The 22386-nt window shown below is 42.3% G+C and overlaps 1 protein-coding gene across 2 annotated transcripts in view; it reads left to right on the top strand.

The window, feature by feature from the left end:
- The window catches only part of USP12 (ubiquitin specific peptidase 12), a 72336-nt gene that overhangs the window by 29218 nt on the left and 20732 nt on the right, over nucleotides 1-22386 (top strand). Inside the window, exons 1-3 of one of the 2 annotated variants that reach the window (XM_049647371.1) lie at nucleotides 4348-4449; nucleotides 10655-10868; nucleotides 19745-19974. In XM_049647371.1, coding sequence (XP_049503328.1) covers nucleotides 4447-4449; nucleotides 10655-10868; nucleotides 19745-19974 — 447 coding nt within the window. In that variant the 5' untranslated portion in view covers nucleotides 4348-4446. Of the gene's footprint in view, nucleotides 1-4347; nucleotides 4450-10654; nucleotides 10869-19744; nucleotides 19975-22386 lie in introns of those variants that run through there. The other variant, XM_049647372.1, reaches the window with a different exon arrangement.

Genomic DNA, 22386 nt, shown 5'->3' with positions numbered 1-22386 from the left:
AGGGGTCTGAACGGCCCTTTTAAAAGACTTACAACCGGGGGCGCCGGGGTGGATAAGCATCTGACTCTTGGTTTTAGCTCAGGCCATGATCTCAGTTTGTGGGATCGAGCCCCCATGTCAGGCTCTGAGCAGGGAGCCTGCTCCGGATTCTGTCTCCCTCTCCCTGCCCCTCCCCTGATCGCTTGTGCACGCTCGCTCCCTGTCTCCCAAAGCAAACAAGAAATAAGCATTAAAATAATAATAATAATAAAAGGCTTATAACCGGACCTGTGTTTTCCCACCCTCCCCCTCCTCCCCCCCCCTTTATTTTTTCCTAATTTATTCTTTTACTGTCATTTCATTGGAGTTTTGTCAGGGGTGGGGGGAAGTTAATTGAATATATTTGAATGTATGTAATGTCCCTTGTTTAACAAGAAAGTCTGGCCTTTACTTCCGATATCTAAGGTGTTTGTGCTTGCATACAGCGTTGTCTAGTGATCAAAAACCTCATTTAACTTCTGGGAATGGGCAGACCCCAGTTTCTTCTCTCTCATTATTACTTCCCTGTGGCTACCCACCCTTATTTGGTTCACACTCAAGCTAATATGTGTCTCGAATTGTAGTAAAGGTGTGTTCATCGATAGTGTCTCAGAAGAACCCATTTTCTTTAGCACAGGAGTATTTTATATATTGAAGGCTGTCTCACTTTTAACCTTCTCCAATATAAATATTTCAATCTCTCCATTTTGTGTCTGACTGTAACCTTTTTTGCAGATAGCCTGACAACAAGGAAAACGGTATCCTAGATAAAATCTTACTATAAAATGAGTTCTACAGGCCTGTTTTCCCCTTGCTGTTAATGTTGTTTTTGCTTGAACATACCTCTCAGAATACCAGGGTCAATTGTGTTAAAGGAAAAAAAAAAAGATTTCTTAGAAGGTTTTATTTTTATTACTCCCGGTGGATCAAGATTAAATTAATCTAAATTAAGAGGGTAGTATTGGTGCTTTTCCCTGAAGCTGACTAACCGAGATTCAGTAAAACCCAAGAGAAGCAGGAGGGAGTAAAGTTAGTACGAGAATTTTAGGGGAATCTTTGTCTTTATCCCCTCCAGAGACTCTTTTGATGGGTGGAAATATAGTTTCTGATCTCTGTGCCTAGTTAGTACACCAAAGAATTGAGCTCCCCTAAGGTAGCCAGGGCTCCAACCTTGAAAGATTGATGAACACCTTGAATTATATTGAGAAAGTAATTGATGGTCAGAGTACATGCAGCAGAACCAGTATAGTGATTAACTTTTTCCATGGTTTAAACTTTCAGGTTCCCTTGCAACTGTGTTGTGTATAGTCTTAACCTTTTTCTAGAAGTCCTATTTTTAAAAAAATAATGTTTATCTTTGGGGGGGGGGCATGAGCAGATGAGCAGGGGGCAGAGAGAGAGAGAGAGAGAGAGAGAGAGAGAGAGAGAGAGAGAGAGACAGACAGACAGACAAGAATCCAAAGCAGGCTCCACAGACTGGATGTGGGGTCGGATGCTTAACCAACTGAGCCACCCAGGCACCCCTGTATTTTTAAGCTCTTAAAATATCACTCTTGTTTCTTTCCCCCTTCCCCCCTCCTCCTTTTTTTCTTTTTTCTTTTTTCTTTTTTTTTTTTTTTTAATTTATGGAGTTATCACACTATTTATGGGAGTTCCTAAAAAATAAGGGTGGAGCTTTGGGGGATAAGGGAGGGTAGCTTAGTTAATTCAGAGATCAGCATTTTAACCCCTCCGCCCCCCATCTCTGTCTGCCAGGTAGTTCCTATTGAAAACAACACTGGAATGTAGCTGCTTTAAGAAATTCTGTGGTTTAGGAAATTCTGTGGGGCGCCTGGGTGGCTCATTCGGTTAAGTGTCCAACTTCGGCTCAGGTCATGATCTCACAGCTTGTGAGTCGGAGTCCCGCGTCGGGCTCTGTGCTGACAGCTCAGAGCCTGGAGCCTGCTTTGGATTCTGTGTCTCCCTCTCCCCTGCTCGTGCTCACTCTCTCTCTCAAAAATAAACATTTAAAAAAAAAAAGAAAAAAGAAATTCTGTGGTTTATCTTTTCTAACAATTGGATTTTGTTAAAATGAGACACACATGTATTTTCTTTTTATTAATCTGTTCTTAGCTAAGTGTGAGTTTCTGAGGTTCATTTTTAAAAAAATGTTTCTTTTGTGAGAGAGAGAGAGAGAGAGAGAGAGACAGACACACACACACACACACACACACACACACACACACACGGGGAGGGGAGGGGCAGGGGCAGGGCAGAGAGGGGGAGAGAAAGAATCCCAATTTCTGATAGTGCAGAGCCCGGTGTGGGGCTCAGTCTCACTAACCATGAGATCATGCATGACCTGATCCAAAACCGTGAGTTGGATGCTTAACGGATTGAGCCACCCAGGTGCCCCTCCGTGGTTCATTTTAATAGCTTTGAAGGAAAAGCTTACACTGAGAAGAGTTCCTGTTAGACTTGCCTGATTGGATCCTTTTTGTGATTGGCAAGCGGCATACTTACTAGCACTTGCCTTTGGGAAACAGTACGTGTATTTGGACAGGTAGAAAATCAGGCTTTTTTCGGAAACGTAGTCCCCAGGCCCAGTGTGGCGCCCAGCACGGGGCCTGAGCTCTAAGATGGTCAAAACCTGGGCTGAGATCCAAAGTCAGACGCTTAACCAACAAAGCCACCCAGGCTCCCCCAGACTTTTTTTTTTTTTTTTTAATGGAGAAGAAAAATAACCACAGTTGGATTAACAGAAAATTCAGCGTGGTGGTTGATCCCAACGTTGTCAATGACAACGTATTTTCCGTTATTTGCGGTTGCAGATCTTTTTGTCTTGGAAGACTGTTTTCACAAATGATGACTTTGATGGCAGTTTACTCTTCATAATTCTGATGTCTGCCACTATAATTTGCATAATACATAGCGTGGGGATTTCCTGTTGGTTTAACTCTTGTGAATGCGTTCGTATTTCTGATGTTATTGGAAGTCTGAGAGGAGAAATACTAGTGTGGTGTGAGGGCTGAGAGATGGTCTTGTGTAGACAAGGGAGCCTTTTGGAAGCTTTCTCTTGTTGTAAAATATCCTGCTTAAATGTCAGCTGTTTATAGGGCCAGCTAAATTCTCTGAAAACAAATTGTTTTAATCTCATGAACCGGATTGCCTTTTTCCCTTGTATCTTGTCGCTGATGAGTACTTATTTTAGTAAATGGAGTGATTTCAGTTAGTATCTCTTTCCTACTTGTGCAGCCTACATTTTTAAGAGTCTTTTTTCATTATTTTATTGTATGGTTCTATATTAATTTCTAATAACTGCCAAGAGACAGGTGGCCTCATTAAATCGATTTGTGAGGCTGCAGTGGAATGTGCTTTTCCCTAAAATCTTTGTTATAAAATAACAACTGTGTTCCTAGACCATTTTACAAGAGGCTTTTAAGCCTGAATTGCCAGTAGTCATTGGCCGGAATTCTGGATTCGGGGGCCGTTGTGAAGGACGCAAATAAAAATGAAACTTTCTTTCCATTTGTAAGTCATAAAATTGATTAGGCAAATGTCTCTTGGTTCTATTTGCTTTTACATTGATTTATTCTCCTTTAGTTTCTCTCCACCTGCTGGCCATAGGCTGCTTGAGGGTTGCATTATCAGAGATCCCAGAGAATGTTCATATTAGACCTGACAAAAGAACTCTGGCCCAAGTATTCTGCTGAGATTGGGTCAAGTGGACGGCCCTGTTGGCAGGGTCTATAAAAAGATTTGTGGTGGACAACCCTATGGCACTTATGTAGAGACGTCAGTTCCTATAAGGAAGGGTGGGACAGTAGAGTGAGGTAGTGTAGGGCAAGGAATGGATGTCCACTAGCATATGGAAGGACATTTTTAGATTAGGTTTACTTGACTGTAGTGAGAGTGGTGGATAGGGAAATGTGGGGTATAGTGTTAAAAAACAGGGCCACCTAGGGCACCTGGCTCCGTTGGTTAAGCGTCCAACTCTTGGTTTCAGCTCGGGTCGTGATCTCGCTGTCGGTGGGTTTCAGCCCCCCGTCAGGCTCCGTGCTAACAGTGCGGAGCCTGCTTGGGATTCTCTCTCTCTCTCTGCCCCTCCCCGCTCACGCTGTCTCAAATAAGTAAATAAATTAAAGCCAACAAATGAACAGAACAGGGCCACCTAAACTGTGCTGGGGAAGAGGACCTTCCTTTAGAAGGGGACGTGCACAGGATAGGCATCATCATCACCAGCCTCCAGCATGGGACAATGGAGCATTTAATAAACATCTTGAAACGTTAAAAAAAATTTTTTTTTAACGTTTATTCTTTTTTGAGAGACGGAGAGGGGCAGAGAGAGAGTGAGAGAGAGAGAGGGAGACACAGGATCTGAAGCAGGCTCCAGGCTCTATCCGTGTGTGCAGTGGTCCTGTGACACTCAAGTTCGACACCAGCGAGTCGATGGTATCATTGTCTCTTATTCGTTTGTGCGGTTGCGATCTATTATAATTTGAACAGAGATTAAGAGATTACGTGATTTCATTTCATTCGGTTAACCTAGGTTTTCAAAATGGCCACATGACTTAAAAAGATTGTTTCAGAAATAACAGTGTGGTGACGGAGTGCTGGGGAAGTGCTCCATGCAGGTTGCTAATTTACTTCTTTACAAGGTTTTACGAGGTGTGGGCTGTATTGTCAACCACACTCACAGATGAGGAAACGGATGAACGGCATGGCTCAGTGATTTCCCGAGGTCAGGTAGCGGAACCCAGCTTGAGCCCAAGGCGGTTCAGTTTCAGGGCTTGTGACTTCCTCTCCATGCCATGCTGCTGGCAAGGCAGTTGATCGCTCAGGTGAGTTCCAACAGACGTGGTAGGATTGAAAAGTTAATATCAGGGGTGCCTGGGTGGCTCAGTCGGTTAGGCGGCTGACTTCGGCTCAGGTCAGGATCTCGCGGTCCGTGAGTTCAAGCCCTGCGTCGGGCTCTGTGCTGACAGCTCACAGCCTGGAGCCTGTTTCCGATTCTGTATCTCCTTCTCTCTGACCCTCCCCCGTTCATGCTCTGTCTCTCTCTGTCTCAAAAATAAATAAACGTTAAAAAAAAAAAAAGTTAATATCCTATTTTAGAAAGTAAGGTAAGGCCATAAAAGAACTTCCCATTTGCACCTCTCTGTGTGTGTCTGAGTCTTTGATAGCTCATAGGATATACTGAGCATAAACCCAGTCTGTCAATCACTGTATAAGCCACAGCTTACCAGAAGGCATACTCAATTTTATTGCTCTCACTGAAGCATTGATAATCTTTAGTGAAAACAAAATTAATGTAAGTCAGACAAAAATTTAAAATATCTACTTGGCCTTAGTCACATTTGTTATACAGTCGACCTTTGAACAACATGGGTTTGAGCTGCCCCGGTCCCTCTATACATGGATTTTTTTTTTTTTTTTTAAACACAGTACTGTAAATGTCTCTTCTCTACCTTATGATCTTAATAACATTTTTTTTTCTCTAGCTTTGTTGTAAAAGAATACAGTACATAGTACATATGACATATAAAATATGTGTCAATTGATTGTTACTGGTAAGGCTTCCAGTCAACAGTAGTCTAAGTTTTTGCAGAGTCAAAAGTTGCCCTCAGATATTTTTGTAAAAAAATTTTTTTTAATGTTTATTTTTGAGAGAGGGAGTATGCGTGGGGGAGGAGCAGAGAGAGAGGGAGACACAGAATCCGAAGCAGGCTCCAGGCTCTGAGCCGTCAGCACAGAGCCCAATGTGGGGCTTGAACTCACGAACTGCGAGATCATGACCTGAGCCAAGGTCGGACGCTTAGCTGACTGAGCCACCCAGGTGCCCTGTAAATTTTTAATGTTTTTTTTTTTTTTTTTGGAGAGAGAGCACGAGCAGGGGAGGAGCAGAGAGAAGGAGACACAGAATCTGAAGCAGACTCCAGGCTCCGAGCTGTCAGCACATAGCCTGATGCGGGGCTCAAACCACGAACCATGAGATCATGACCTGAGCTGAAGTTGGACACTTAACCCACTGAGCCACCCAGGCACACCAACTCAGATTTTTTTTTAATGTTTATTTTTTTATTTTGAGAGTGCATATAAGCAGGGGAGGGGCAGAGAGAAAGGGAGGGGGGTGGGGAGAGAGAGAGAGAGAGAGAGAATGAGAGAGAATGAGAGAGAATGAATATGAATGAATGAATGAATGAATTCCAAGCAGGTCCTGTGCTGTCAGTGCAGAGCTCGACGTGGGGCTTGATCTCATGAACTGTGAGATTATGACCTGAGCTGAAGTCAAGAGTCAGACACTTAACCTACTGAGCCACCCAGGTGCCCCTACACACAGATTTTGACCATGTGAGGGATCAGTGCCCCTAACTTCCTCATTGTTCAGGGGCCAACTGTATATAATGTATGTTTTTATGTATATAAATTTTATATTTTATAAAAGTAATTTTAATGTGTAGAATGTAACACATACATAATTTTTGTTTGTGTTTATTAGGGATGTGTGCTCAAAATGATCTTAATGATGGAGATATGATAAATATTTGTGGAGGGGGCATTGATTTTAAAACTAGGAGAAAAAGGCATTAGGGAAAGCAAGCATAGGTCATTGTGTTCAATGAGCAATTGAAAAATCAGTGATCAGACCTTGAGGAGGTGGCAGCTTTTAAAATTTGTTTCCCTGATTTTAAGCCGGATTATACCTTTGATCTTCAAAATAAGCTGAGAAGATAGGGTAGGTGTCAACCCTATAGCAATATCTTATTTAGAAATTGAGCATTCGGGGGCACCTGGGTGGCTCAGTTGGTTAAGCGTCCAACTTTGGCTCAGCTCATGATCTCACGGTTCATGGTTCGAGCCCCGCGTCAGGCTCTGTGCTGACAGCTCGGAGTCTGGAGCCTGCTTCAGATTGCGTGTTTCCTTCTCTTTTCTCTTCTCTTCTCTTCTCTTCTCTTCTCTTCTCTTCTCTTCTCTTCTCTTCTCTCTCTGCCCTTCCCCCGCTCATGCTCTGTCTCTTTCTCTCTCTCAAAAATAAATAAACATTAAAAAAATGTTTTTTAAAATTTTTAAAAAGAAATTGAACATTCAGAAACAGGAGTGTGGAGGAAATCATCCCAGACCATCTTTTGCATGAAAGCTATGCACTTGAAAGATACATTTTTAGGTCTTAGGAACTTGAATGAAAGCTGCTATCAAGGAAATTGAAAGAAAAGTTTCCGAGTTATGAATAAGATTGAAAGTGATTGTTTATTCTAGAGAAATAGTAGTAGTTTCACACTTTCATTTTTCCTTACTGGAATTGATGAAGATAAGTGCAAGACCATAAGAGAAGACATCAAATAACTGACTATAAAGTTACTTATTGCTTTACATTCAGGAGATGAGCAAGGAAGGGGCTGCCTTCCAGCATTCTCTACAGAATACAGACTCCCTCGGGTTCTTTACTAAGCTTGGAAGCCATTTGCTTCTTTTTTATGTCAGTCAAGTTTTACTGTCGTACGTTTTTCTAATACACTGTGAGATGCTGTCTTTTGTTTTTAATCTACCTACTCTGTGGAAGTCATTGGAGTCTCTGTTGCTTATTCTTGAATAAAAATGACCAAATTATGGAGATGGAATCTTCTCTTCAGTTGACAGAGGTATAGTTTGTTGGTCATTAGCGTCATTAGACCATGGTATGAATCCTAGTATTGCTTTAGACTGGCGAATACTGAGTAATTGGTACGTTAATCTTAATATTGTAGGTTCTGCAGCAGGTGTACTTAGCCCCTGGATAGGCTTTATGAAAGTTTCCATGGTTACATTTATCAATAGTATCAGTGCATCGCCCAGTTATCTATCTCTTTTAGTATTTCTTTGGAAAGCCTCTTAAGCATCTGTTTTTATGAAACTACTTGGCTCTGACCAACACTATGAATGTAAAATCCTCATTGGGCCACACGTTCTGTTCCTTTTTTGTGGTATTGTTTAACTTGTTTCTCTGTTTGAATATCTGTAAATTGATAGTTAGGTCTAGATGCTAGATATAAATTTAGTGTTGTTGTTTTTTTTTAATTTTTTTTTAATGTTTATTTTTTTTTGAGAGAGAAACAGCATGAGTGGGGGAGGGGCAGAGAGAGAGGGAGACCCAGAATCCGAAGCAGGCTCCAGGGCTCCGAGCTGGCGGCACAGAGCCCGACGCGGGGCTCAAACTCACAAGCTGTGAGATCATGACCTGAGCCAAAGTCAGACGCCCAACCGACTGAGCCACCCAGGTGCCCCTAGTGGTTTTGTTTAAAAAACAAAAGAACACTTCATAAGAGCTGCTATGTATTTCTCCAGGAGACAAAGAAATTTTGTGGTTCTTTTTTAATGATGCTGGAATGCACTGAGGGTTCAGATCATTTTAAAGTTCTCCATCAGTCTGTAATGCTTTTAGTATCCCCTGATAATCACTGCCCAGTCCATTATTTACAATCATTTCTTTGGAATTTATTAGCTGGGATTGTTCTGTAAGCTAGAATTTCTTTCAGCAGCTATTTAGAGCCTTCTGGAATGTTGTTCTTACAAGAAAGACCAGAGAAAACTTTGATGTTTTCCTTTGATGTATTAGTTTGCGACTTCCCATGGAGAGGTCTCTTTTTTTTAAATGTCATTTTTCATAAATTTCTATGTAGTCAATTGCAGTATTTCTTTTTGACGAAAGTTGGCTCTTGAATCCACACAAAAAGATATTCCAGGCTAATCTATATTTGTGTATTTCCTGTCCCAGACCTTGTATAGATAGCCATATCTGCAAGGCATCCTAGTTTCTTTTTGCGGGTAAAAGGTTTTTAAAGACTATAATCTGTGTGCCAGGGAAACTTGCTGCTGCTGCTAGGCCTTGAAGTGGACAGAAGTTGAACACACGCACACACACAGAAAGACATGAGTTTATAATTGATAACTTCACATTCCAATTTAAGTTTACAAGGCTTTTACTCTTTATTACTGTAGCTTTTTTCCTTTGCATTAATAATTTTGGTTCCTAAGGATATTAATGTAAGTCTTTGCTTGCTTTGTCCTTCAGAAATCTGTAGGGGTTTCAGAATAACAATGTCAATAGACTAATTCTAACAATGCGACTACTGGATGCCATTTAGGATTCCTTTTTTTCTTTTTATTCTTAGACTATTTCCGTAGGCATGTATGATAAAAATTCTGTGTTTTAAAATTGCTTGAAGTAATTTTTTGTGTGGTTCTCCCCCAACTTAATGAACATTTAGTTTTCACTGATCTCTATTTCCTTTCAGTTTTAGGAATTTCTTTTTTTTTTTTTTTCCTCTGGGTACTTCTTAATTTATTTTTTAAAAAAATGGGTGCAAAGCAGATGTTTTTAAAAATGTGCTTTGAATTCTCTCCACTCTTCCTTCTTTCCTTATAAATAACCATTTTTATTAGCTTTTAATTTATCCTTCCTGGTTTTAAGCATAAGGAAAGGACATGAGTTTGACCTTGCTCATTATTAAAAGTCTCTGCCTAGCCTTTTAGGTTAGTATGCGTGACTTCACTGCATGATGGTGCTGTGAGAATTGCCCTCTTTCCTTTTTTATACTCTCAAGGTACCCCCCCCCCCCCAGGTCCTCCCTGGCTTTTGGGTGTTTTGTCAGCTGACTTTGGGAGCCAGTGTCTATTAATGGGAAGGGAAAAGGGAGACAACAAATGTTTGTCAAACTATGTGTCAGTTTCTCTTAAGGTAGGAGTGTTTTCCCCATTATTAAAGAGTAGGAAGTTGAAGTTCAGTGAGCTGTGGTTACACATTCCAGATCACATGGCCGGTAAGAAGTTGAGGATTTAACTCTGCACCTGACGCTCATTTGTAATATATCCAGAATGATGTGACCCGGCATCTCAGCATTTCAGTGGTGGTTGTGCTGGCACGCTTATGATTTTTTTTTTTAAGTGTATTTATTTTGAGAGAGAGGGAGCATGACCTGGGAAGGGGCAGAGAGAAAGGGAGAAAGAGAGAATCCTAAGCAGGCTCCGTGCTGTCAGCGCAGAGCCCGACGCGGAGCTCAGTCCCACCAACCCGTGAGATCACGACCCAGGCCGAGATCGAGAGTCAGATGTTAACTGACTGAGCCACCCACGTGCCCTGCTGATGGTTTTTAATGTAATATTTCACAGGATCTCATTTGACTTTGCTTTTTGTTTTGATTTCTTGAACGGCACTTAAGAATCGGATAGAAAACTTTACTTTTGTGTTTTTTTAAAGAATTTTTGAGAGCTATGTTTTAAAATGTATCATATATAAATGGTTGGTTAGTATCCAACCAACAAATAATAATAGTGGGAATTGAAAAAGAAAAAATTACGCAGGATTCTAAACCTTAACTACTTTGTTTAAACTATATAATTTTTTGAATTTGTTTTCATAAAGGCCAAATTTATCGCATCTGTTTTCCTTCCATTTTAACCTGCAACCAATGCCTGGAGCATCCATTTAATGTTAAAAAGGCAAATTTGCAATCAGAATAATTATTTCTACTCTCAGATACCTTTTAATTTATGAGGGTCATAAATTCCCTGAATTCCCTGTCTTGTCTCTGTTTTCTTAATTGTACACATGGAAATTCTTTCTCTTGAAAATATGTTGCCCCAAATTTAACAAGATTTTTTTTTTTTTTTTCTATTCTAGTTTGGGAATACCTGCTACTGTAATTCAGTTCTTCAAGCACTTTATTTTTGTCGTCCATTTCGGGAAAAAGTTCTAGCTTACAAGAGCCAACCTAGGAAGAAGGAGAACCTTCTTACCTGCCTAGCAGACCTCTTCCATAGCATAGCCACTCAGAAGAAGAAGGTTGGGGTGATTCCTCCTAAGAAGTTCATAACAAGATTACGGAAGGAAAATGGTAATTCTTCTACTTCTGAATATATTCTTACGTAACAGGAAGGGTAAATACGGCACACTGTAAGTCAGTAAGCACTGACCAAGCATCTGTTTTATGCCTGACAATATGTTAGCCATTGAAGAGACCAAAGCTGATGTTCCTGTCTTTAAGGACATGCCAGTTTAGTGAGGAGGCAGCCACACAGTAATTAAAATGAGGTGTGATTCATTTTGGAAGTATGTTAGACAAAGACCAAATTTCTTTATGCCAGGAGATAGAAATGATTTTTTTTTTTTTTTTTTTTTGCCTGCCTGACTTTTCTATCAAGAGTGAAGTATTATGGGTTCCCCCCGCCCCCCACATTATTGTTTTGGTAATGCTTTCCATACGTTAACCCTTAACCCATTCTATCCTTACAATGACCTGATGCAGAGAGCCTGTTATTTCGCCCATTTTAGCCGTGAAAAGGACAAAAGCGAACCTTTCCAGGAGTCCTACCCCAGGGAAAGGAAAGAGCCAGAACAATAAAACTTTTTGGCTTAGGGTAGGTGGTTTTAACTCCACTCACCCCTTTAACAAAAATAGTTACTGATTAAGCCCCGCTTTCCTTTTCTCTCTTAAAATGTTTTTCACTTAATTTTCACAGCAAGCCCCTATGTTAGACATTATTCTCTCTCTTGACATGAGATGATTGACGCTCAGAGAAGTAAAAGTGGCTTGTCGGGGTCCCATATGTCTTCCTGACGTCTAAATCCCTTATTCTGTCTAGCAGGGTCTGTTAAAGAATTCAAATGGGACTTAAATAACATGTGGAATTCTGTTTTGTTTGATAAAGGCATTTAAATCATTGTAGAAATAAAATCGAGTGGTATTTTAGTTTGATTTCTTATCAAAAGATAAGAGATAAGATTTGAGAAGTCTTTAAGATTGGTTATTAAACATACTACTGAATAATCCTGTCCTTAGCTGCCGCCATTCATTATCCCATGAATTGAGATAGGCCTCGTGGGTCAAATCTAGTTTCCCAAAACATAACAAGACGCTGAAATAATGTGACAATAGGCTGTTTATTGTTCTTGAGTCTGATTCAGGTGTTAAAAGATTTTATCTCCTCCAAATACAGATACAGAGCAGTGGAACCATCGCTCACAAAAATAAATCTTTTTAAGTGTTTCCCCTATGAAAGCCAAACATCTTTACTTTCTCAAATTACAGAATTGTAGAGTGTCTTCTGTTTTTAAGGACACCACAAACAACTCCATTAGAGAATGGCTGAGTGATTCACGTCCTCTCTGTCTTTTTTGTCTGTACTGGTATGAAACTTCAGAAATTTTGTCCCGGTAGAAAATTCACGTGCATGGTAATTGAACATGCCATCCTTTCAGTGATTTTGTCAGCATTTTAGAAACGTACAACATCAGAAAGCTGAAACTCACACAGAATACACGTTCTTTTTCTTTTTCACTGAATAGTATATTTTTCTTGACATTATCGTTCAGTGTATTGTCTGTGCTCTTAGTTGGGGCTACCGTAACAAAAATACCGTGGATTGGGTGGCTTCAACAATAGATACCTATTTCTCACCGTTCTGGAGGCTGCGAAGTTCAAGGGTAACATGCTGGCAGCTTCCCCGTGTGATGTCGGCCCTTTTCCTGGTTTGTAGGCGGCTGCCTTTTTGCTGTGTCCCCCACACAGTGGAGAGAGAGAAGCAAGCTCACTCCTCTCTCTTCTTACGAGGGTGCTGGTCCCAGCCCTCAAGACCTGAAAGTCCTTCCAAAGGCCCCATTTCCAAATAGCATCGCTTTGGGGGTTAGGGTCTCAACATACGAACTCTGGTGGGGGCACACGCATGCAGTCCTTAACGTGATTGTTAAGTGTGCAGTGACTTGTTAAGTTTAGATTCACTCCTAAACACGGAGCTCAAGTTACTGTGTTTGGAAAGGTGTGTGTGGATTTATGTATTTGTTTGTCAAAGCTGGGATGTTTTTAGAGTGTTTATTGTTTTTTAATAATTCGGTGTTTTCTGAAAGTTTTTATATGTTGAGGCAGAGTAAATTGGTGCACCGTAGACTTATTTTGTTGAATGAAACTGATTGCAGAATGAGTATTCCAAACTTATCTTTTCGTAGTTTTGTTTCATTTTTCTATACCTCAGGAACAATATGGAATGGAAAAGCATGTTTATTATTCGATGTTGGCTGGCTTTTGTATGTTTTGAAATACAGTTTTGCCTTTCGATTCTTTTCCTGATAATCGTGTAAAGGAGAAGAGGAACATACAAATTAAAGAGGATTCAGGCGCACCTGGGTGGTTCAGTCGGTTAAGCGTCCGACTTCGGTTCAGGGCGTGATCTCACGGTTCGTGGGTTCGAGCCTGCGTCGGGCTCTGTGCTGACAGTCAGCTTGGAGCCTGGAACCAGCTTCGGATTCTGTCTCCCTCTCTCTCTGGCCTTTCCCAACTCCCACTCTGTCTCTCTCTCAAAAATAAACATTAAAAAATAAATTTAAAAAAAATACAGAGGATTTAATTGTATACACCCTCCTGAGATTGTCTGCTAGTTGTTTTTAATCTCTGGAACATTGGATGCTGCCTGTTTCAGAATTACCACTAACTTTCACTGTTGGACTCTTGTTCCTTTTTTTAAATTTTATTTTATTTTAGCACATGTGGGTGAGAGAGGTGGAAGGAGGGAGGGAGGGGGGAGAGAGAGAGAGGGAGGGAGGGAGGGAGAGGGAGAGGGAGAGAATGAATATCTTAAGCAGGCTCCACACGCAGCGCGGGAGCCTGACGTGGGGCTTGATCCCACAGCATTCAAGACCTGAACTGAAATCAAGAGTTGGATGCTCACCCAACTGAGCCACCCAGGCACTCCTGGACTGTTGTTCTTAAATCCCTTTTCTTCCATGTTACGCTGTAAACTTAAGGTTTTGCATTTTCAGTAGATACTAGCTCAATATTGTGCTAATCGCTGTTGCTTTATATTACTAATCATTCTGATATCCCTTGGAAAGAATCTGTATTAACTTCAGTAATGGATTTGTGTTTTTCAGAATTTTAATTCGTGTTGCCTAATCACAGCATATGACAACTGTGGCATAGTGCTTTTATAGTGTGATAGATGCAGTGGTGACACTTAGTGCTTTTACGGTATGATACAGGGCTAACACTCGCTCCATAACCGTGTTACCTTTGATGATGGGAGACTAGCTGAATGTTTGTATTGGTTAACTATTATGTATTTAGCTCCTGCAGAGCACCAGAAACGAGGAGCTGACATTCTCACGGGGAAGGCACTCAATCGTGTAATTTAATGTATTGGCTCTGTGAAAACAAAACAAAAACAGGGAAAGGGGATAGAGAATGAGGGAGTTGATAAGTTTTGTTAGATCAGAGAGTTAAAATGAGAAGCCATTGGAAGATCTGGGGCAAAATTGTTCCAACTGGATAGAATAGAAATTGGAGTTGCCCTGAGGGCTCGACGGACAGCGAGGAAATTAATGTGGCTGGAGTGGAGTAAGATAAAGATAGAAAAGGGAGGGGCCCGGGGCTTGGGTTTTATTTCGAAAGTCGTGGCAAGCCGTTGGGGGGTGCTGAGCAGGGGGTGATAGGTTTTGATCTGCATTAGAAGGAGATCCCTGTGGCTGCTGGGGGGGAGGGCAGCTTGAGTGGGAGCAGGGAGACCATCCCAGAGGCTACTGCAGTCATCTGGGGTAAGAAATGAAGCCCTCTCTTTCACATCGCTAACTCCCTATAGGCCCTCTATTATTTTCGAAGAATTAAAACATAGACTGGTGATCGAACTGTGTGCTAGCCGGCATTGACTCAGCTGAAGAGTTGGGGATCGGTTAGGTTGGGCTTGAAAGTCAGACCCGCTGGTGCCTGTAGCTGTGCGCTCAGACTCGCTGGATCGTCACACTGTTGTTTTGGGCCACAGTTGTTCCTCTCCTGTCATCTTAGCTGTTTCAGCTCCCATTTTTGTTCATTCGTTCGTTCGTTCACTCATTCGTTCGCTCGTTCATAAAATGTCAAGCACATCTAATACGTGGCAGGCACTGTTCTAAGTGCTGGGGAGACAGCAGTGAATGGGTAGAAGTGGTCTTTATTCTCGAGAGACCTGCAAGAACGTAGCAGTGGCTCAGGCGATGTGGAGAGATACTAATGCAAATATACATGCATATTTATATGTATATGTTTTAAAGCTTATTCATTTTGAGAGAGTGAGAGACAGAGCGTGCAAGGGAGGGAGGGGCAGAGAGAGAGAATCCCAAGCAAGTTGTGCACTCTGAGCGCGGAGCCCAGCGCGGGTCTCGAACTCACAAACTGCAATATCGTGACCTGAGCCAAAGCCAGGAGTCGGACGCTTAACCGACTGAGCCACCCAGGCGCCCCTGTATATATTTAAGTGTTGGTCTTCCTTAAGTGAGGAAATAATTAGAAGTCACACCTATTGGGGCGCCTGGGTGGCTCGGTCGGTTAAGTGGCCAGCTTTGGCTCAGGTCATGATCTCACGGTCCGTGGGTTCGAGCCCCGCGTCGGGCTCTGTGCTGACAGCTCAGAGCCTGGAACCTGCATCAGATTCTGTGTCTCCCTCTCTCTCTGCCCCTCCCCTGTTCATGCTCTGTCTCAAAAATAAATAAACGTTAAAAAAAATTAAAAAAAAAAAAGTCACACCTATTAAGTAGGTTTGAGTAAATAATTTCCCACATTCATTTTAATCCTTTTTCTTCAGAAGGAACACAAAAGATTTTCTGTGTAATAAAAGCTACTAGCTATTTCTGAATTAGGAACAACACGTAACATTTTTAAGTGTTGATTTAGTTTTCATTTTTTTTTTTTTTTGCATTAATGTTGCAGCTATATTAGAACTTTAGTCGTCTGTACTTTCCATATACATTTATTTAATAATGAAATTGTCTCTCCCACTAGACTGTCGGTTCCATGACAGAGGGAACCCATTTGTTTTTGCTCTCCATTGTATTCCCAGCACATAATCCAGTTCCTGGCACATAGTAGGTTCTTACTGAATATTTGTTGACTGAATGAGTGAATTTGTTTTTAATTTGCCAGAACAAGCTGGAAGTCCACCCTCCCCATTACGCTACTTAGCAGAGAAGAAAGCAAACCATAAGGAAACCAAGATTTTAGGAATTTAATATAATACAATTTCCAGGGATTATCCTGTGGCCATTTAGTTGATTTTTCTTTTTTTGGGCGGGGGGGGGGGGGGTCCTGGTTAATGTTTTTAAAGTTGTATTGGGTGCCCCTAGGCATGGCAGGATTCTGGCATATACAGCATACTGTATTTATAGAAAATGGACTATAAATTATTTTAAACATTTCAGCAAAATGCTGAAAGACTATTTTCTGGTTTACTTTACATCTCAGTTCCAGAGCATTCGAGTCAGTGGAAGTATGTCTGTGAGTGTGAAGTCATTGTTCTGTGTTTAAAAAAAAAAAAAAAAAAACACCCAAAAAAAGATGTTTTAAGTGTTTAAAAAGCAAAAAGATTTGCACATTTTGCTTTACAAAAATAATTATGATTCTGAAAAACATGCATAGATGCTAAAATAATTTTTAACAGGAAAAAATAAGACTTCATTATTATTTTTCTTAGCCAGAAAATTTTTCATTTAGATCTTTGTAGGTATTCTTTAATTTCGTAGTTTAAGAATTATTTTTTAATTTGAGAGAGAGCGTGCGTGCGAGTGGGGCAGGGGGGCAGAGGGGAAGGGAGAGGGAGAGAGAGAGAATATCTGAAGCAGGCTCCATGGCCTTAGCGTGAAGCTTAGTGCGGGGCTCGATCCCACAATCCTGAGATCATGACCTGAGCTGAAATCAAGAGGTCTGAGCCGACTCAGCCGACTGAGCCACCCAGGTGCCCCTGTAGTTTATTTTAAATATTTATGGCAAAAAATGTACTCTTTAAAACTTCGGTTGTAAAAAATACTTGATTTAGTGGAAAAGAGACTAGATGACAGCATAGAGCCTAGCGTGTAGAGACCCACCATAGTGATTGTTCCTGCCTCACTCCGCTAGGTCCTTACAGTGTCTGTAAAATATTTGTACTTAACTTCCTCTTAGTGACTCTAGCATCATTTACTTCTGTGTCTTAGCGGACCTGGGCGGCTCTAGATTTGTGGCCCGGGGATGGATGAGTAAGTGAGGGATGAAAAGGGAACTTCCAGGGGTCAAGTGCACTTGAGGAAGCGGCCCGGACACTGAAAGTGTCAGGGTCAGTGCACGAGTGGGGATGAACAAAGACACCATGAATCAGGCCATCCGTCAGTGAGGGAGGGGGAGGCGGCCGACGGCCACAGAAGGATGGGGCTTAAGGCCAGATCTTAATAGCTTTTTTGACTGAGGGCGAGGGTTTTTAATATGCAGATGACATGGGACGATTTAGAAGTGGCCGCAGGGAGCTCAAAAATGCCAAAGGTTGGAGACGTGGGGAGTTTAGAACAGAAACTGGCTCCTGGAGGGAACAGCAGAAAGGGTCGAGAGAGTAGCAAATCCCAAGGTCGAGGAAGGACGTAAGGGACAGTAAATGAACGACAGTAATAGAGGATGGGAGCCTAGGGTTGGGGGACGGAGTAGTATTTTCAGGGATGAAGGATTATTGCATCGAGAGGCAAGGTGAAAGGTGATTGACTTGACTTTTCCCAACTTTGGCCCAGACCAGTCCAAAGGCGGAACCATCCAAGGTTTCTGAGCGCGACTTGGCTTGGTCTGAGGGATGGAGTAGATGGCCAGGGGGGTCTGCAGTGGAGGGGGCTCTGTCACGGTGATGGGTGTGGTGCCGAACTTCTGCTGGGAGCGGGGGAGGGGAATGGTGTCACGGCGCTTGGCTGCCTCGCGGGCAGAGACCGTTGCACACTCGGAACACCAAATTACACATCAGTAGATGTTAAGTCCACATAGGCCGATGCACTGTATCTTAGGGCTCAGGACTCAGGGCTGTTACTGTTCTGAGAAAGAACATAAGGGGTTTGTTTAAGGCTAATCGGGTCCCTCAGGGCAAAGCTTACAGCAGAGAGATGAAGCGTGAACAGATGGATGCTTCCTGTGTGGCTCTTAGTACATTTTTTTTTTTAAATTTTGTTTTTGCATTTATTTGTTTTTGAGAGACCGAGCACAAGCCGGGGGAGGGGCCGAGAGAGAGAGAGAGAGAGAGAGAGAGGGAGACACAGAACCCGAAGCGGGCTCCAGGCTCCGAGCTGTCGGCCCAGAGCCCGATGCGGGGGCCCGAACCCACAAACCGCGAGATCGTGACCCGAGCCGAAGTCGGACGCTCAAGCGACTGAGCCACCCAGGCGCCCCTCACTCCACTCTTCACATTGTTGTGCTTGACTTGAAATCCAAGAGAGGTTGAGTCAGTTGCCTGTGACATGCATGTAATTAGTGGTAGGACCGTCATAGGAATCCCAACAGTCTTGCTGTAGCAACTGTAGCAACTTCAATCTGATACTTTTTAAAGGTCTTTCTGACGCCAGGATTGAAATCATTCTTTTATTTTCTTTGAGTATACCTCCCCAGTGAACATTCTCACCTGTTCCCATTCTGTTTGTACAGTGACTTTGCAAAGGAAGATGGTATTCCGTTTACGGACCAGAAAATTAAGACGGTTTTGATTACCATGAGGTTGAACGTCTTTGCGTGTTTCTTAACCTTTCGAATTTAGCTTCTATAAATTGTTGATTCCAAGTCCTTTCCACACTTTGTATTTCCTTCGGCTCAAGCTCTTTCTGTGTTGAAGATGTTAATAACTTTTAGGTTTTATGGTTTTTTGTAAACCTTTTCAATGATTTCTAATCCAGAGGATTTAACTTTACGCAGTCATAACTGTAGCTCTTCTAAAATGGAATATTTTGTTTTATCTTAGACTCTCCCAAAGTTTTCTTCCTAATTTATACTCTTTTATTTAAAATACGTTAACTGTAATCTTCCTGGAATTCGTTAAATGGTCCTCGAGGATCTATCAAGGTAAAATTTTCCTGACCCGGTACCTGCTGCACGTGTTTGACTAAGCCGCAGGCGTCCGTCTGTCCGTGCGCGGCTCAGTCACCCCGCCTGCCGGAGTCGGGACTGCCAGGTTTGCATCTTGGGCCTGCATTTCCCAGCAGCGTGACTTTTCCTCTCTGATCCCCTTCCCTCATTTGAAGGATAACCATAACGATGTCGCAGCGGTGTTCAAAAGATCCAGTGGGACCCCGCCTGTAAAGTCCGTACCTTTCAGTGTCAGGTTGTGTCGGGTCAAGCGCAGGGTAAAGCAGTATTTCCATCACATTTACCCATTTGTGTAGCTGCGGGGCACCTGTCACCTTTGGAAGGGCCTTAGGGACCATCTGGCTCGAATAGGTCATTGGTGACACCACTGTTTCCTGGACCTGACTGAAGCTCAGACTCGCCTGGAGGACCTTTGAAAAGTCCCGGGTCCCAGCCCCCCCCCCCCCCCCCCCCCCCGACTGAATCCCGAGGATGCACAGCCCAGTGATTCAGAAGTGCAGCAAACTTTCTGTGTGGTTCTTAAGCATTTGGCTTCCCGTTGGCAAGAGGTTGTCCAGTGTCAGTTTTACAACTTGCCACGTCGTAATGTTTACGGAATAATACAGCGGTTTCTGGTCCCTTCCATATGTTACGTAAACGTACAAGGCGGGTTTTGCCCTTTTCTCATGGATCGGTTAGTATCATTTCTCTAAAAGGAAAGTTCTCATCTCAACTGTCTTTTCTCCAAATTTAGTCCTATTTCCGTATGTGAAAGATTGTCTGTTTCTTGTATGTGACCGACAATGCCAGACGTTTGTACTTGGTTCTGATAGACTACGAGATTCTCGTTTTAAATCTAGTTTTAATGAAGTTACTAATTCTGAAATAATGCCCTCATGTATTTTTGGTTTTAGAACTTTTTGACAACTACATGCAACAAGATGCCCATGAATTCTTAAATTACCTACTAAATACAATTGCTGATATTTTACAAGAAGAGAGAAAGCAGGAAAAGCAAAATGGCCGTTTACCTAATGGTAATATCGACAGCGAAAATAACAGCAGCCCACCAGACCCGACGTGGGTTCATGAGATTTTTCAGGGAACATTAACAAATGAAACCAGATGTCTTACTTGTGAAACCGTAAGTATATGATAAAATTTTAGAGGGAGCAAATTTACTTCCTTTTTACCGAAAGTTCTTTGGAGGATGAGTGAGAGAGTGGAACGCGAGGCTGGAATTTCTTAGGTGTAGGATAAACGAAGATTAAAGATGTACCTGTCACTTGAAAGGGATCTGTCTACACTTTTTCCATAATGTTGCTTATTAACAGTGAATACCTGCGACGACAGAAAAAGTAACTTCCTGCAGTTTCGGACCACAGTTGACCCTTGGACAATAGGGGGTCGAACTTCCTGGGTCCACCTGTTTGTGGGTTTTTTTTTTTTTTTTTTTTTTTGGATACAGTACTGTAAATGTATTTTCTTCGTAATGTTTTCTTTTCTCCAGCTTACTTTACTGATATCACGATACAAAGTGTGTGTTCATCAAGTGTTTACGTTATCGGTAAGGCTTTTCTGGTCAACAGCCGGCTGTTAGTAGTTAGCTTTTTGAGGAGTCGAAAGTTACGCCCAGAGTTTCAACCGCAGCGGGGGTGTGGGTTGGGGAGTTCGGTGCCCCTGACCCCCCTCTGCATTGTTCAAGGATCAACCGTGTTTGATTCTGTTTCAGTAGAAGAGGCCAGAGAGCCGGGTTCTGGAAATTCTGTGTCCGTGTGTCAGGCAAGCCCGTAAGAAACTTACAGGTCAGGGAGGCACATGCGTTTGTTTTTCCTTTCCCTACAGTTATGTGTCTCGTCGGAATAAAAACTAAAGCGTATTTGTTATACTCCGCGGGGAAGGCACCCGCTTGCTGGATACTTTGTAAAGACGAGAGGTAGGGAGGAAGCCCAAAAAGGATTCCACTGGATTCCACTGGATTCCACATGGGATCGGATAACTCGGTCCTTTTGTTATATCGCTACCTCGTTACCTCATTTCTCACTTGAGGAATGAAAGATCAGACTCTTGTTGAATCAGGCATCCACTACTCAGTTTTGCCAGTTGAGCCAACAGTGTCCTTCACGGCATTTCTTCCCCTGCAACCGCATCTGGTTAAGAGTTTGCTCGAGCGGTGTGCGTTTCATGTAGTTGTCATGTTTTCTCTAGCCGCCTTTAATCTGGAGCATTCCCGTAGTGTTTTTGGTCTTTTATGACATTCGTTTTACATTTTAAAAGAAGGTGTGCCTCCTTTTTAAAAACAGTTGAACATTGCTCTTACCGAGTTTGCCTGATGCTTCCTTCTTTTATTAGCTGCGGGTGCGTTCTTGGCTGGAGCGGTCAGTTAGTGTTGTGTCCTTCTCAGGGCGTCCTGTCTGGGCACACAGTACCCACCTGCCTCTTGATGGGGAAATTAACTTTGATCTCCCAAATTGTTGTTCAGCTTCTCCGCTTGGTGACTATGGGCAGTCTGTGGGGAGACACAAATACCTTGTTCTTCATCAACATCTCCCCTAGGATCCAGCATCCGCTGAGGGTTTTTGCCTGACTCAGCCGTCAGCATGATGGTCGCGCTACTAGCTTTAAGAGGACAGGAGCATCGTCCAGGGGAAAAGAGAGTCCACGGCGAGAAAAGATCAGATGTTTTATGGATGTTTGGAAGAATAACGTAGTTCCTTGGTTGACTAGATCAGATAAACTTGCACTGGCGGAGGCTAATAAGGAGCCGTGTTCTTCTTTTTTAATTAATAGACTTCAGAAGAATTGAGTGGAAAGTACAGAAAGTTCCCGAATACCTCCTCTCCTCCACTTCCCCCTGTTCTTAACATCTTGCACTACTGAGGTGCATTGGTTGCAGTTGATGGGCCACTAATTGATGGCTGCATTATCAACTAACTCTGTAGTCCATATTTGAGTTCGCTCTTGGTATCACCCGTTCTGGGGTTCTGTGTATTTTGACAAACGTATAATGACCCGTGTCTTTCACTACAGTATGATACAGAGTAGTTTCAGTGCGCTAAAAATCCTCTGTGCTTCACAGATTCACCCCTCCTTCCTCCCCAAATCCCTGGCAGCCATCGTTCGTTTTACTGCCTCCATAGTTTTGACTTTTGCAGGGTGACACGTACAGTTGGAATCGTAGATAGGAGCGAGGCCTTTTCAGATTTCTCCTTTCTCTTAGCAATAGGTACCTGAGGTGTCTCCATGTCTTTTTGTAGCCTGGCAGCCCGTTTCTTTTCACCACGGAATTCTGTTTCATCGTGTGGACATATCACAGTTTATCCATTCACATACTGAAGGGTGTCTAGGTTGCTTCTCACTTGTGATGATTATTGCTTTGTCTTCTCTGGGCCTCTTGCCTCTCCATGTAAACTGGAGAATCATAAAAGATTTAGAAACTGGTTTATTATCCATAAAATCATGTGCTGTGATTTTGAATGGATTGTGTTGACTCTGTTGATCAAGTTGGGCAGAACTGACTTCTTGACAACATTGAGTCTTTACTGTCCATTTACAT

This window comes from Panthera uncia (genome assembly GCF_023721935.1).
Source record: "Panthera uncia isolate 11264 chromosome A1 unlocalized genomic scaffold, Puncia_PCG_1.0 HiC_scaffold_16, whole genome shotgun sequence".
Taxonomy (NCBI): Eukaryota; Metazoa; Chordata; class Mammalia; order Carnivora; family Felidae; genus Panthera; species Panthera uncia.
The sequence above is the reverse complement of the archived record's forward strand: the minus strand, read 5'-3'. Positions and strand labels throughout refer to the sequence as shown.